The 14780-nt window shown below is 41.2% G+C and overlaps 1 protein-coding gene across 1 annotated transcript; it reads left to right on the forward strand.

Annotated features, from left to right (window-relative positions):
- On the forward strand, nucleotides 1-11356 carry LOC126394003 (F-box/LRR-repeat protein 7-like). Its single transcript, XM_050050522.1, has 14 exons — nucleotides 1-688; nucleotides 1534-1696; nucleotides 1960-2117; nucleotides 2905-2939; nucleotides 4702-4849; nucleotides 5221-5381; nucleotides 5987-6141; nucleotides 7850-7933; nucleotides 8468-8534; nucleotides 8774-8896; nucleotides 9004-9131; nucleotides 10322-10438; nucleotides 10603-10710; nucleotides 11112-11356. The coding sequence occupies exons 1-14, from the start codon at nucleotides 40-42 to the stop codon at nucleotides 11260-11262; spliced, it is 2247 nt and encodes a 748-aa protein (XP_049906479.1). The 5' UTR covers nucleotides 1-39; the 3' UTR covers nucleotides 11263-11356.
- The last annotated feature ends 3424 nt before the right edge of the window (nucleotides 11357-14780 follow it).

The raw sequence follows: 14780 nt of genomic DNA on the forward strand, positions 1-14780 counted from the left end.
GAAGAACAAGAATCTAGCTCAGTTTTTGCAAAGTATAACATGAGCATCAGTGAGCCAGACAGGACACAAGAACTGACGGAGGAGACTTCAAACCTCAGCTTTAGCTGTCACTCGAAAATACCGCCAACTCTGACTGTATATGAGCGGTACCAGCTTTGTGTGGATCAACTGCATCTCATTAGAGTAAGGCAAAGTCAATATATTGAACCTGGATGCGTCATAGAGTCATCTGCAAAGGAAAGAAAGACATCAGAAGAAACTGCAGTACAAAATTCTGAGATTAAAAAACGTCTACAAAAAGCAGGGAGTAAACGCATTACAGCTGCAGAGATCACAAAGGAGAGGAGTTCCAGAGTCATCAATAAAAACCAGGACAGATCTCAGCACAATAGAAGTAGGGCAACACTTACGAAACATGGACAGACCAAACATTGTGACAATCTGACTGTGAAGGAAACACCTGACGCCATTTGTGGTGAGAGCGGACCAGTTTGTCAGAGAAACACTCTTAACAGCAACACACAGTTTGGCCTTGATAGCAACAGATGTGGTGAATTAATAAAAGGAACTGCAGGAGGCATCACTTCAGCTGATACTGTTATTAACACACCCGTGGAGCACCTGAGGACTGCACCTGGTGATAATGTTCCCGCTGAGGAGGAGAGCGCTGCACTTACTACTGACACAGGTATTAAAGAAGTAGTTCAGTGCTGGGAAGATGGTCTTTTCATAAAACTGGGCTGTGTATGCAGTGGAAAGACACAAATAGTTTTAAAATTGGTGCTACATGATGGGAGAAAATACAGAAAAGGGGTTGTGACATTGGCTTTTGCTCAAGAGGTCAAAAAGCTACAACAGCCAGAATGCACTACGTCATACCAGGCCAATAAATGACCGCGCTGGTGCGTGACATAATGCGAGCTTGGTCATTTTCCCACAGGAAACTTAAAATAAATATATTAAAATAATAGAATAAAAATAGTACGAGGGCTTTAGATTGTAATGGCACCCTTTGGAGATGTGGTGAAGGACAAAATATTTTGATAAGTAGTCAAATAAAACGTTTGAAAAAACCTTCGAAGTTCACTGAGTTTTACCTGTCAGCTGCTGGTTTCTGGTGTAACACCAGCTAGAACTACAAGCAGAATTTCTTTCTAATTGTACACACCAATCTGAACGGTTCAAACCTCAGGGTGAGGTAGCCCTTCTGTGCAGAGTTGGCTGTGCATGTTCTCCCTGTGTCACCGTGGGTTTTCTCTGACATGCAGGCTAGGGTGATGGGAATCTACTGTAAATTGTCCGTAGGTGTGAATGTGAGTGTGAATGGTTGTCCGTCTCTGTGTGTCAGCCCTGTGATAGTCTGGCGACCTGTCCAGGGTGTACTCCGCTTCTTGTCCAATGTCAGCTGGGATAGGCTCCAGCCCCCCCGTGACCCCTAAAATTACTTGTGTGTGAGTGTGTATGAATATACATTGTGTGTTTGTCTCTCTGTGTGTCCTTGTATAATTAGCCTCTGTCTTTGTCTTTATTCAGGCTTGTTTTCAAAGACAAACAGGCATAAGCCAGACGTAGAGGGATGTCAGAGTGGAGTCAGAGGTCAAAAGAAAAACACTGGGGGTCGAGGAGCCTCAATGAGACTCTGTGAAAAGTCAAGTGTCTCCCTGTCCTCTCCAACCAATAAAGAACTACTGCAAAGGTACCAGACAAAGTGCTTGAACATCAATTTGAATTTGTTACTGCACCTTCATACTGCACAATAAACCAGTAGTCAGCCTAATTCAGCTTGTTAAATAACTCCCCATCAAGACACACCCATTCAGCAATTTGATTTTTGAGTTTTATTGCAAACATGGATCCACAATTTCAAGTCTCTTTCACATTAGCTCCATGAGTAGCCCCATTTCTTCTGAGTGTATTGTACTGTTGTGTCAGCTGAACCTCCCTCTGTGTCTCCTGCAGACCTCGGTCATCAGAAGTAATCAAACACAGAAAAAAACTCACACCAGAGGATAAAGTGAAACCTGCTTCAGCCTGTAGGCATACACACAAATATCTGTCACCTACAGAGACATACACACCTCTTAAAGATGACTCTGGACCAACATCACCAGCTTCAGGTGAGTTCAACATCAACATGACATGAAACACATGATGAAATGCTACAAAAAACTAATAAATAAAAAAGCACTGTCATCTACAAGTCATATGAACGGCTACATTTTAATGGGTTTAGACTTGTGGTGCCACATAACACAGATTTGCTTCTGTTCCTTTTGAGGAATCTTTGTCTGAAATTAATTTCACACTTTATCGGATCCAGCAGCGAGTCATAAGATAAAGGGGATTTTCATTAGAGTTTAGAAAGAGAGTTCTGTGTGTGTGTGTGTGTGTGTGTGTGTGTATGCTGGTATTAATCATGATGTCGGGAAAAGATATGTTTTCACAGTCTCAGGGACACAAATCAAGTCCTCATAAGGTTAACTATTTATGTTAAGATTAAGACCCTATGATTCTGATCGTAACCGTTACATAATGTGACTGCAAGGTTCAAGACTAATTTGAAACAGTAGATGGCATGTTGAGATATTTTTTAATCCATGAAATGCAGACTTTTATAAATTTGGTAGAAAATATCAGCACTAGCATTGCTGTGTTTCATCACAGTACAGTCATATCATTAAGTTTACAGCTCATAAAACGCATTAAGCACAGTGCCTTTTTTTTAACTAAATGGATTGTGATTGTATCTGAAGTAAAGTCTTCCAAAAATTTAAGTTTAGTACGCAGCATCCAGTAATGTTTAACTTGTTTTCATTTTAACCAGAAAAATAAAAAGAAGTAAAAAGAATCATAACTTCTGTAGCCTAATAGCGCATTAATATATGTCTTTGTTTGCCTTTACAGGTGCACGTCGATGTGAAGAACCTGACAAACACAGCGTAAGAAATCTTTACTTCTGCACTTTGTCTATTATATTGTTAATATACATGTAATATGATCACATTTATCAGATGCTTGTAAACCTGTGGCAAGACAGTTTTTCAGAAGAATTTGTAATTAAAGCTGGGGTACGTAGAACTCTGGAAAAGGCAAGTAAAAACTACAGAATTTGAAAATACATCCTCGCCTCTCTCCCCTCTCTGTCCTAAGCCCGCCAACCAGATGACCACGGGCATCCACACGTGCTTTATACAGTAATTCAGTGTTTCCCATACACTGATTTATTTATTCTTATGTCATTGTAGAGTTCCCCTCAGTTGTATTCGCTCAGCCCCCCTTGCCCTGCTCTCTCTCTCTCTCTCTCTCTCTCTCTGTTCGTCAGACCACAAATGAGACCAAAATTAGCTAGCTAACATTAGCCACGCCATCATCCCTCCATCTCACTCCCCGTCACTGTGGACTACTTCCCCAGGAGGAAAGCTGGCAGCAGCTCAGGAGACAGACCTTCAGTCAGCAGCAGTAGTGGCTTGAATTCAGCCAGAGCAACCACCCAGCACATGGTGTCACAGCAGGTCTAACTTGTGTCACAGCAGCAACTGAAAGTTTGCTGATCCGGTGGGGAATCAGGGCTGTCCGTTCCCCAGGTTTGCACTGGCTGGATTTGCCTTACCGCGGCTGCTGGCAGGATAGACTGGAACTGGGACTGGGGGGTCCTTCTCTGGAGCTGCTGCCAGCTCTCCCCCAGCAAGGTGGTCTGTAGCGGCAGGGAGTATGGCGGAGGGCACACTGTGATTCGAGACTCTAACATTAGCTAATGTTAAATGTGAACATGAAGCTGCCTTTAGGAGAAAGCTAAACTAGTAGCAACTTTTTCTCACCATCTTTGAAACACTTTGCTGATACTGCATCCTGGTCTCATTCCAAACTCGTCAAAAACTGGAGTTCGGGCAGTGACGGCATATAGATGTTCAAAAAACAAGCTGTCCTTTAATGTCGGCATGATACACGGCCAGTTGCCGTTATAGTTGAACGGCGCTCGGCGGCAGTGGTGGGGGGAAATGCAGCGGGACAAGAATGAAAGTTAAGGTGGCAAAAGTCCGAGTAGGGTGGGCAGGAGGGGTGTTGGATTGGACCAACAATCCCAGTAAAGCAGTGTTTGCATCCCATAAGATAATAAAGCCAAACACTTTTCTTTTTTCCTAAACCCAACCATGGACGTTAGTTGTTTGAGGAAAAAAAAATGTCAATTTGCGTTGTTGTACTGATGGAAAATCCATGACCAAACATTGATATGTGACGAGGTCAGAGCGAGAATGTGTTGGATATTGACACGTGTTTTGTTTTTTTTCTGTCAGACTCTCTTTTCGATAAGTCCATCTTGCTTTGTGGTGTAGGCAGTTGTTGCCAATGCTAAAATAACAACTTTTGCAGGATACCCCACCATTGAATCAGGCTTTTACTGAAGAGACATGTACGCGTCTGTATTTGTATAACAGCCAATAGGAACGCCCTAAATCTGAAATGTCCCGAGATAGTCTCCTGTCAGGCACTAGATTTCCTAAAGCCTGAAAACGGAGCCAAGAGGAGGTGCAGTCTAGTTCTCCCTCAGACCACTTAAATTACAACATGCTGAAAGGCTATTATGGGATTTTTAATGATGCCAAAAATTAAACTGTCTACCTGAGCATCAACAGAATGTTTTGACTTCTTATCAAATATTTGTTTTTTTGAGTTCTAATATGTTGTCATTACATCTCTCAGCCAGCAGGTGTCCCTGTGTGTGAGCGCTGGCTGTGTCTTCCTGATGAGGTGTGGCTGTCCATCCTGTCTCTGCTGCCTCACAGTGATCTGAGCAGAGTGCTGCAGGTCTGCAGCCGCCTGCACACACTGGCTACTGATCACACACTCTGTGAGTCAACCCGCTGCACTGTAAACACTTTGGAGAAAAGTAGCAGTATTTGGCTATTAGGTGGTGTTAGTTAGTAGCCTTCAGCTGTTTGGCTTTTAAACGTTCAGGTTAAACATTACAGTTAATGACACAGTGGGATGTCCTTAACTTTTCCAAGAAGTAAAAGTGTGTCACAGCACATGGTGTTTTCTCATGATGTAAGAACTTCCACTGGTGTACTGTACCACTCCTTGGACAAACATACAGTAAGATAACCAGACCTGCACCATCACATGCCCTCTTACCTTACAGACACTGTAGGTCAGAGCCAAAGTTTTCAATCACCAAAACAGGTTCACGCACTTGAACAGCAAATCTCTCTGTCTCTGAAGGGAGAAATCTGAGGATCGAAAACGCCACCCTGACGGAGTGGTGGTTGCTTTGTGTGGGCAGACGTCGTCCTCGCTGTCTGAGTCTGTACAGCTGCAGTGGCCTGTCTCTCACCTCCTGTGGGCTGGAGATGTTTTTCACTCTGTGTAGAAACTCTCTGGAGGTAAAACAGTGAATCTGAGCTCATCCATTCCAGACAAGAGACTGCTTTATTGTGTGGTGGTTACTCTATTGATGGCTAAGAGCTGAAGAAACACTGTGAAGCTTCTGGATGTTTGCCATATGACTTTGTGGCCCTCAAATTGTAGGACTAGATCCCCCTTATCAACAAGCCACTGTGCTGTCTGTGTGTTATAAATAAGCAAATAACTTAATACATATATACTTTCTTTCATTTCCTGTGATGAATTTTCTGTTTTTATATCAGCATTATGAATTTATTGACCCCACATCCTGAAACCATCTGCCTGCTGTCAATGTCAACAAAACATATAAAAGTACATAATCTGTTACTGAAGTGAACAGTAAGTCAACATGACTACACCCTTTTATTCTGTGAATGATAATAATATTACCTATAATTCACAGATTACATTTTAAAGATAGCAAGTTGATTAAAATTACCCAACATACACTAAACTACGTTTTTTAAATATATTTGCATTTTCAGCATTTCGCTCTACCGTGATTCCACTGTTGAATTTTACTTTGTTTCTGTGTTACCTAGGTGAAATGTCCACATTATATCCTGTCATGTGTTAATTACAGGAACTCAAGGTCACAAGTTGCACTGGTCCTGGTCTCCATGGTGACCAGATGCTGCCTCTGATTGGCCAGCTGTGTCATCATATGACCAGCGTGGACGTGAGCTGGAGTGGAGCAACGGACACAGGAGTGAAAGCTCTGAGTGACTGCTGCCCAGGGTCAGACCCATGCACGCACACACACACACACACACACACACACACTGAAAGAGTGCAACTGATGTCGACTCAGTATGTATGGTCAGGTCATGTTGTTGTTGTCCAGTGAAAACCATGCATCTCCATATTTGTTGATTTATCGGTTGTCAGACTGACTAAAGACTTAAATCCTCTTTTGTCAGATGATTCCAACACTGTACGTCTTAGTCTAAACCAGGGGTCAGCAACCTTTCCTATCAAAAGAGCCATTTTTGGCCAAAAAAGTTTTCAAATAATCAGCCTAGAGCCACAGAACATATTTAAGCCTTATTATGAAGGTACCAGTGAGTCTAAATTCATCCCTCAACATTACTTACAGATCTAAATGAGCATTTATTGATATGTTTTACCACAGGGTGGCTACTCCGCAGTGGGCTATTCATGATTGTTTGATACTTTAATTGGCAGTAAAAGCAAAGGAGCATGTCCACTCACTCTTATGTTCTCTATTGTCCTATTGACCAAATGTATAGGAAACAGCAATACGCTGTATGACACACATGTAGTTGATAAAATGTACAAACATTGGGGCGTCGGTGGCTTGGTGGTAGAGCAGGCGCCCCATGTGAATCTAACAGTCACTAAAGGCCTTTGACAATGAAAACTTAAAATGTTAAAAAGTAGCCCTTAATTTCTATATGATTTGTTGCCAAAGCCATAGGGAGACACTGGAGAGAGGTAAAAGAGCTGCATGTGGCTCCGGAGCAACCTGTGGCTTGTGTTTGGCCACCCCTGATCCAAAGAAACCCTGTAAAAATTCACTGAATTATTTAAAACAGTGATTCCCAACCAGAGGTACTCGTACTCTTTAGGTACTTAGTTATGTGTTAGGGGGGTACATGGAAAAAATGTGGTGTTGCTCAACAAATTAAAAAAAAAATGAAGAAATTTAATAACAATTTGATTAGAAAATGAAAAAAAAATGTTGCAATTTAGAGTGTGTGAAAAGCAGTTTAAGCCTAAACAGTCACCTAATGCTTAACAAGTAGTCAAAAAAATGAATATACAGTTCAAATAGTTAGCTTAATGTAATGGATAAATGCCTGAAAGAGTTAATTTAAAAAAATGAATATGTAGTTGAAATTGTTTGTTAAAAGTTATGGCTGAATGGTTGAATTAGCTAAACGTACTGCTTCTGCCACTAAATGTACAAGGGCAAGTTTGACCAAACTAACCTAAACATTGACAGTATAATTGTATGGAACAAATATTGTAAAATGAGTGAAAAATATTGCGTACAGTGTTATGATAAATTCAAATGAACACATCTGAAACCTGCTGTGTGTTTGATGAAGGGGACCTTGAGTTCATCTGAAAGGGATGAATAAGCAATAATTTGGTTAAGTTTCCTATTTTTTATAAATCAGTGTCTGTCATTAAAAGCTCGAAAGCTGCATTAAAATCCACCAAATATTAAAAAGTGTTCCTGGCTGACAGGATGTAGCTTAAACACCCTCATGCTGCATTTGTTGGAAACATCAGAAAGGTTTTGCTGAGGCACATACTGCATGTTATAACCTCTTAATTTACCATGTCACTGGTAAACTTTAGTGCACATTTATGCAATAACACTTTATAACAAGTATGTAAAGTTAGGAAATTAATGGTAGGGTGGATTAACAGCTAAAGTGGAATGGAAATATAAATCCTTAATTTATCTTCCCTGTAGGATGCAACTAAAATCTGTTGTCCTAAATGGCTGTCAGGTCACTGATGACCCACTGATGAAGCTCGTCATGAGACACAAAGAAAGGTCAGTATAAATATGTCTGTATTTAATTATGTACTGTAAAGATATGAGGTCACTATAACTCGTACACTGGTGTACAGTATGTACATGTCAAGACGCACCAGACAAAGCTTTTGCATGTGTGTGTGTGTGTGTGTGTGTGTGTGTTATCCTGTCTTTCACTTTGAAACATTTTTTTATTCATAAGTATATTTATGCATGTGGGTACCCGTGTGACCATTGTCCCTTTAACACCAAGTTGTTTGATGTGACTGATATGATTTAATCATGTTACATTTACATTTGGTGGCAGGTGAATTTTTGTTTAGCCAGGTTGAAATGTAATTCATATCTCATATTATCTTTGAAATATAAAATTGCCCCCTAATGACTTCCTTAGGTGAGGATGTCAGTGTACAGCAGAAGATGGTTTTGGTTGTGTGGCTTGTGTCGTGTTTTGGTTCTCCTCCAGAAGTTGTTTTAGTCAATAATCTATCCAGATATAATCAGGATGTGCACATGTGTCTGTTTGTTTCTGCTTGTGTGTTTTCATATTAGTCTGTGCAGACTGGAGGTGTTTGGCTGTCAGTTCCTCTCTCCATCTTGTCTGCAGACAGTATATGAGGTACTTTATTCTGGAAAAATAAACACAATTTATTATGTTTTAAGCCGAGCCCACACAGATACAGAGTGTATTTTTGTAAACAGGGTTTTCCATTCTTTGATTTATAAAACAAATTTCCATCCACACGTACACTGTTAAAAAAAAAAACTCCATCCAAATGAGAACGTAAAAACACAATTGAAGTGCTGTTAAGAACATGTACAGTACCTATGCACAGTTTTTCACTTTCTGTATTTCAGATGTGTCCCGGCCTCCAGCATCTAAACATTGGACAGGTGCCAAAAGTTAACGCACACAGTCTCACAGTGATGACATCACGGCTAAAATGTCTCATTGTGCTAAATCTCACTGGACTACAGGCAGTGAGTTCCAGCTTTGTATGATTATTAAGCTCTATCCGATATTTACAGTACAAAGTCTTCACTGTAGATTTAAATCTGCTCCCTGTATTTTAATTTTACTGAAACAGGTTACCGATGCCATAGTGGACACTTTGCTTCAGAACTGTGTTGAAATTCAGAGTGTGACTTTGAGTTGCTGTCCAGGAGTCACTGACCTCACACTGCACAGCATCAGCAAATACACACCTTGTATCAGGTACACAAACACACACACACACACACACACAATACACACCTTGTATCAGGTACACAAACACACACACACACACACACACACACACAAACTTTAACCACAACACTTGTGAAGTATTGACTAATATTAATTCCACTGAACCGTACCTTAACTTTAACATAGTGTTGTTTAAGCGTATCCCTGAGAAACACAAACAGAAATATCATTTGTGCCAACAGAAGCAGTGTGTACTGCAGGTGTTCAGTTAGACTCATGTATATCCAGTTTGTTAGTTAGCAGCAGGGACATCGTAGCGAGAGGGAAAGTGGGACTGATTATCCAGGGTCCCAATGGGAGGTGAAAAAGCCTGCACTGAAAAGTTTGGTTTTGTTTGCAATTTTTTTTATTTCTAAATAATTTGTGCCATAAATAAATAAAAATGGCTGAATAAACTGACCAGCCAAGAGGCCCCTCTCCTCCCTTAAAGGTGAAAAATGGTTTGGTCTGCCCCAGCAATAGAATTCCTATACAAAATCTCAGTTAGAGAAGCCTGGTCTCACTCTGAAGTTGTCGAAACCCAGCATTTGGGCAGTGACTTGTGGCGTCAGACACTGACGAAAAAATGATACACAGCCGGTTGCCATCATAGTTTAACGGCGCTTGGCAGCATCGGGGGAAAAGCAGCGGGACAAGAATGAAAGTCAAGGCGGCAAAAGTCAGAGTAAGGCAGGTGGAAAGGGTGGTGGATGGGTCCAACAAACACCGATTTTCGCTGTACTGTCGTAGTGCATTTATTTTGAAAGAAGACAATGCATGCAACAGGCATAACTTGACACAGCACCCCAGAATGTCAACAACCAACACACCCAGGGTACCTTACGTGTCATATCTGGACGTAGTGAGTCCATGACCAAACGTCAATATGTCACGAGGTTGGAGTGAGAATGTGTTGGCTGGAGCCACCTGGGTGAGTGCTTATGCTGCTCATATCTTTACCCAAGAAAAGCAAATTGATGTTCCAAAAAAGAAAAAAAAAAATAAGGACACGGAAAAGTAGGAAAGCACAATTTTTATTTTAAAAAAGGTGTGTGAGTGAGACATGGATCAAAAGAGGAAAGGTGGGGAGCCCAGAAACACTGCTCATGCATAGGGTCCTGAATTTGGTACTACGTCCCTGGTTGCAGCTAGTGTATATCCGTTTGTTTGTGTGTCAGATCTCTGGATGTGAGTGGCTGTAAGGCGGTAACAGATGCAGGAGTTCAGTCTCTGGCTCTGGGATGCAGAAGACTTCAGCAGCTCAATCTCAGCTCCACTGGCACAGGAAACAGAGGGTACAACACATGACACACAACAAACTGAGCTCTGAGTGTTTCTCTGTATTTCTCACTGTGGATTTTTTTGACCGCTTAATCAATGTGCAGCCTTGTCGCCAAATCACCAGATATCAGCAATGAATCTGATGGTTAAAATGTTTAAATGTGTGTGTGTGACACAGGGTTACTCTACTGGCAAATTACTGCAGCGGGCACCTCCATACTGTCAAACTCAGTTTCTGCCACATCACCTCAGAGAGTATACTGAAGCTCTGCAGACGCTGCAAGAGGTAAAGATATCACATGCATAATGATATTTCCAGTGAGGCTGAACAGATAGCCAAACACATATATGACTGTGTCTGCCTTTTACTTACAATATATTCTTACCAAACATGCAAACAGGCCCTTCCTCCTTGTTGTGATGAGCCAAGTATAAAATCCATCTCAGGGACAATCAAAATAAAGCCTGTCAACCATGAACACAATGACCAACTGTTTAGTGGAATTTCTTGGGAAACAGAAACAGATCAGCTGCTCATGGTGTAATTATGGGAGTGATATGCCAGAATAACCAACACCAAGCATCTAACTGTGTGAAAACTTCACTCTGTAGCTAGAACAACTCAGAAAGCACTCTGACAAATGAGCACACAGTTACACTTATTCCCATGTTTCTCTCTCTCTTTAGGTTGAAGGTGCTCCATCTCTACGGCTGTGCTCATCTCCCTGCTGAGAGAGAGATCAGAGAAGTTAACACTACTGTTAAAGTTTATCCTGTGAAACATCTGCACACAAATGGACAGATATGCACAATGTATCAAAGACCAAAACTTGAATGAGTATTGGGAGATAATCCTAAAAAGAATCCAAATAAAATCGTATCATTTTTACTTGTTTATTCCCAATTGGGTTTAAAATAAGGCTGACTGGGTCTCAAGGAGGATTGTGACTTATGTTTAGAGATGAATAAAATGGATTTAAATTTATCTGTATGTGTTTGACTGTGTGTCTGGAGATGGACTTCAGGTGTGCTTTGACCCCCCTATCCTAAGGCTCCATTATCTAGTGTTAATCCCCAAATAATCCAGCTGTGTAAGAATCTTTGAAATGGTTACTTGAGCTCAAAGTTTTGATGACTTAGTGTCAATTTAGGGAGCCAGCATATGACTGGGGGCCACGCATAAAAAGTGCAGTTGTCCACTGAAATCACTAACTTTGGATGCTTTCACACCTGTCCCTCCCTAAGTGTGGTTCATTTGGGCAGGTGTGAGCACAGCAATAGCACTCGGGTGTGCACCAAAGCAACAGGACTGAGACCTTCTTGAAGAGGTGGTCTCAGTCTGGTTACAAATGAACTCTGGTGCGGGTCGTTTGTGGTGAGAACATGTTCTGACCTCAATCTGAACCAACTGCAGTCACATGACACATTGTTTGGGTTAAACATGAGCATGTTACAGTCCTGGAGGATTATTAATGTGCACCTCCTCCTGTACTGCCTTAATATGCACATTCAGCACATCCAATGCATCAAAACATTGTTTTCTAGTTGGAGCCGCGCCTCGTTTTCAAACTGTATGGTTTGACTAAAATGAACAATGACAGCAATATAGTCCACGATGACCAGTGCTATTTTAGATTTTAGATAGCATGCCGGCATCATGTAAGCAAAGGATGCTATGTGTAACACAAGAGTGACAGCCTCTAGTGTTACATATGATATATGCGTCGACAGCACTTGGCAATAACAATCACGTACTCACTCTGTTATATAACGTTTGATCTCGTCATCTGTTCAGAGGATAAGGAGCTCCTGGACCTCGTTGTTATCTCAATCTGGGTCTTTTTCAGTCGCTGTTTTTCTATTTCGAGTTAGCTGCTAACTGCTATCTACTACTTTTAAATCTTCCACATCAAAACTTCACACCCATGCCACCAATGATCCAATCCTGTTGGCTGTTCCTTTTATACAGACGTCCTTTTAGCCTGTTGCTACCTCTAATGCCGGCTTAAGGTGGCATAATGGTGTAAAGTTCCCACCTTGTAGAGGCAGTGTGAAAGGGGCAAGTATCTTTCTGTACATACATCTTTATGTATTGGGGGGAAATGATGAGCTCCTCTGCTAACATTTCAAGGTAGAAAAATTGCAGAGTGCACATATTGAACATACAAATGAGAGAGAGAAGAAGTGCATGTGGTATTTTTATATGATGATACTGAGGATTCACTTTTAAACTTATTTAGATGGAAAACAATTTTTTTCCTGCTGATCTTTGCCACACTGACTGTTATGTCCTTCTATCTGGCTCACCCTGAGGAATTCTTCCACTTTTGTGTTAGTCATGGCTTTAAAAGCATTTTCAACACCATCTTTTAGGGTTCTGAGAAAAGTGGTTTTGTCAGGAGTATCCACGTGTCAGAAAAGAAAAAACAGAGGAGGAGGGAAGATATAAAAATGAGGTAGCTGAAGGATTGAGACCAAATTCTGCAGTCTTTCACTGATGGGATTTCTTTGAAACATGGATCAAATTGTTTTACTTGTTTCCACTTCACAGCTGGCGCCCAACCATCTCTGATTCTCACCAAAGGAAATGCAATGTTAAATTTAACTATTTGACTTTGCTGTCCAATAGGCTCTGGAGGTTTTTATAGCACTATTCCTATTTTTCTGAAACCACATTAACAAATATATTTAAAGCGAAATGGCGTCAACAAGGGGTATGAGCGAGGAAGAACGGAAACGCCTGAGTGCGCTCTTTCATGCCTACGATGTGGATAATTCAGGACTGATTGAAAAACATGAGTTCTTTACCATTTGTCAGGAGCTCCAGGTACCATCCAAAGAAGCAGACGGCATATTCGATCGCCTGGACGTCGACAAAGATGGCACGGTGACCTTAGAGGAGTTCATCAGCGGCTTCAGAGAGCGACACGAGGTGAAAGAAGATGACAAAGAACCAGAGGACGAAAAGTCCTCGGAAAGTGAGGAAGAATTTTCAAACAACAAGGAACAGGTCATATCCAGGTGAGATATGAACATTACAGGTTTGTTTTTCAAAATATATGAAAGTGTAGAAAATGCATTGCGCACAGTTTACTGGCCTGCGGTGTGGGTGGTTTTGTTGTTAAACTCCAAACTTTGTCAGTGAGTGATGTGAAAAATATGGATCTGACAGAAACTGTGGAATTCAAGTGTAGTTTGTGAAGTCTTAGGCCTTGATCTCACAATACATTTGTATATATTGAAATAAACTGAAATCAAACTTCAACCAAAACTTAGTTAAGCATGATGCAAAGAAAACCTGTCTCCTTGAAACTATATCTACATGTTACCAAGCTGCTTTCTTAAATATGTTGTAGTGGCAACGTAATCGCTGCCCAGTTTATGTTCAGAGACAATGTTTCTTTCAGGTAACGAAACACTACATTCATGTACTGCGAAGGCTTCAAAAGGAGGTAGTTGGGGAGGATGTTGGGCGTACATAGCGCAGGACCTTGGCATCAGAACTTCGGGCTGACATCCAGATTCTTGTCGTAGGTTTAGGCACCAAAAGCGCTTTCGTTAAGGATTGGGAAAGATGGTGATTTTGGTTAATTGTTAATAAAAAAAAGGTAAAACAATATTGAACAGGAGCCCATGGCTCATTTTTGCTCTGCTGCCTCCTGGTGGGTTACTCGGGCCCTGCAGTTTGTCTTGATGTTATTTCCTTGTGTAATATGGACAGTAAGTATTAACAGACACTTAAGATAAGTGGTAAGAACACCCATTGAAAACAAATATCTGTGAGCGAGTGGTCTGGCAGATTTAAAAGAGCAGTGTGTAAAATTAAGGGGGATTTAGTGGCATCTAGTGGTGAGGACTGCAAATTGCAACCAGCTGAAACTTCTCCCGGTTAGATTTCCTTCAGTACTGATCACTCAGGAGGTTTTTACCGCGAGCCGAATTATCCGTCTCCTTCACTCCAAAACAAACTGATCAAGTAATTAAAACGGCTAAAAACACCGAATGAAGCAGTTTCACATTAAAAGTCAGTGTTTCTCTGACACTGTTTGGCTTGTTGCAGATGGGCCATTAGCCCAGCACCTGCTAATGTGTGCTCACCTTTTATCTCTGATAACTTAAGATCCAGACGTTCAGGAGGTTTTTACCCTGAGCCGAATCGTCCGCAGAGGTCTCCTTCTCTCCAAAACAAATGGACCTGGTGATTTATACCAGCAAACACTGAATAAAGCAGTTTCAAATTTAAAAAAAAAATCTGTTTTTACAACGCTCTTGTCGTGGAGGGGCTTCTCACTATGGTGACCGATTAAAAAACGTAAATAGCCCTATCTAGAGTCAGTGTTTGGTTTGTCCGTCTGG

Source organism: Epinephelus moara, chromosome 8, assembly GCF_006386435.1.
Source record: "Epinephelus moara isolate mb chromosome 8, YSFRI_EMoa_1.0, whole genome shotgun sequence".
Taxonomy (NCBI): Eukaryota; Metazoa; Chordata; class Actinopteri; order Perciformes; family Serranidae; genus Epinephelus; species Epinephelus moara.

Excerpts from the sequence above, each read along its gene's own strand:
- LOC126394003 (XM_050050522.1), top strand. The coding sequence starts at position 40 with ATGAGCATCAGTGAGCCAGACAGGACACAAGAACTGACGGAGGAGACT. Across the intron at positions 7,934-8,467 it reads GTCATGAGACACAAAGAAAG|TCTGTGCAGACTGGAGGTGT; the intron begins GTCAGTATAAAT and ends TTTTCATATTAG. Across the intron at positions 10,439-10,602 it reads ACTGGCACAGGAAACAGAGG|GGTTACTCTACTGGCAAATT; the intron begins GTACAACACATG and ends TGTGTGACACAG.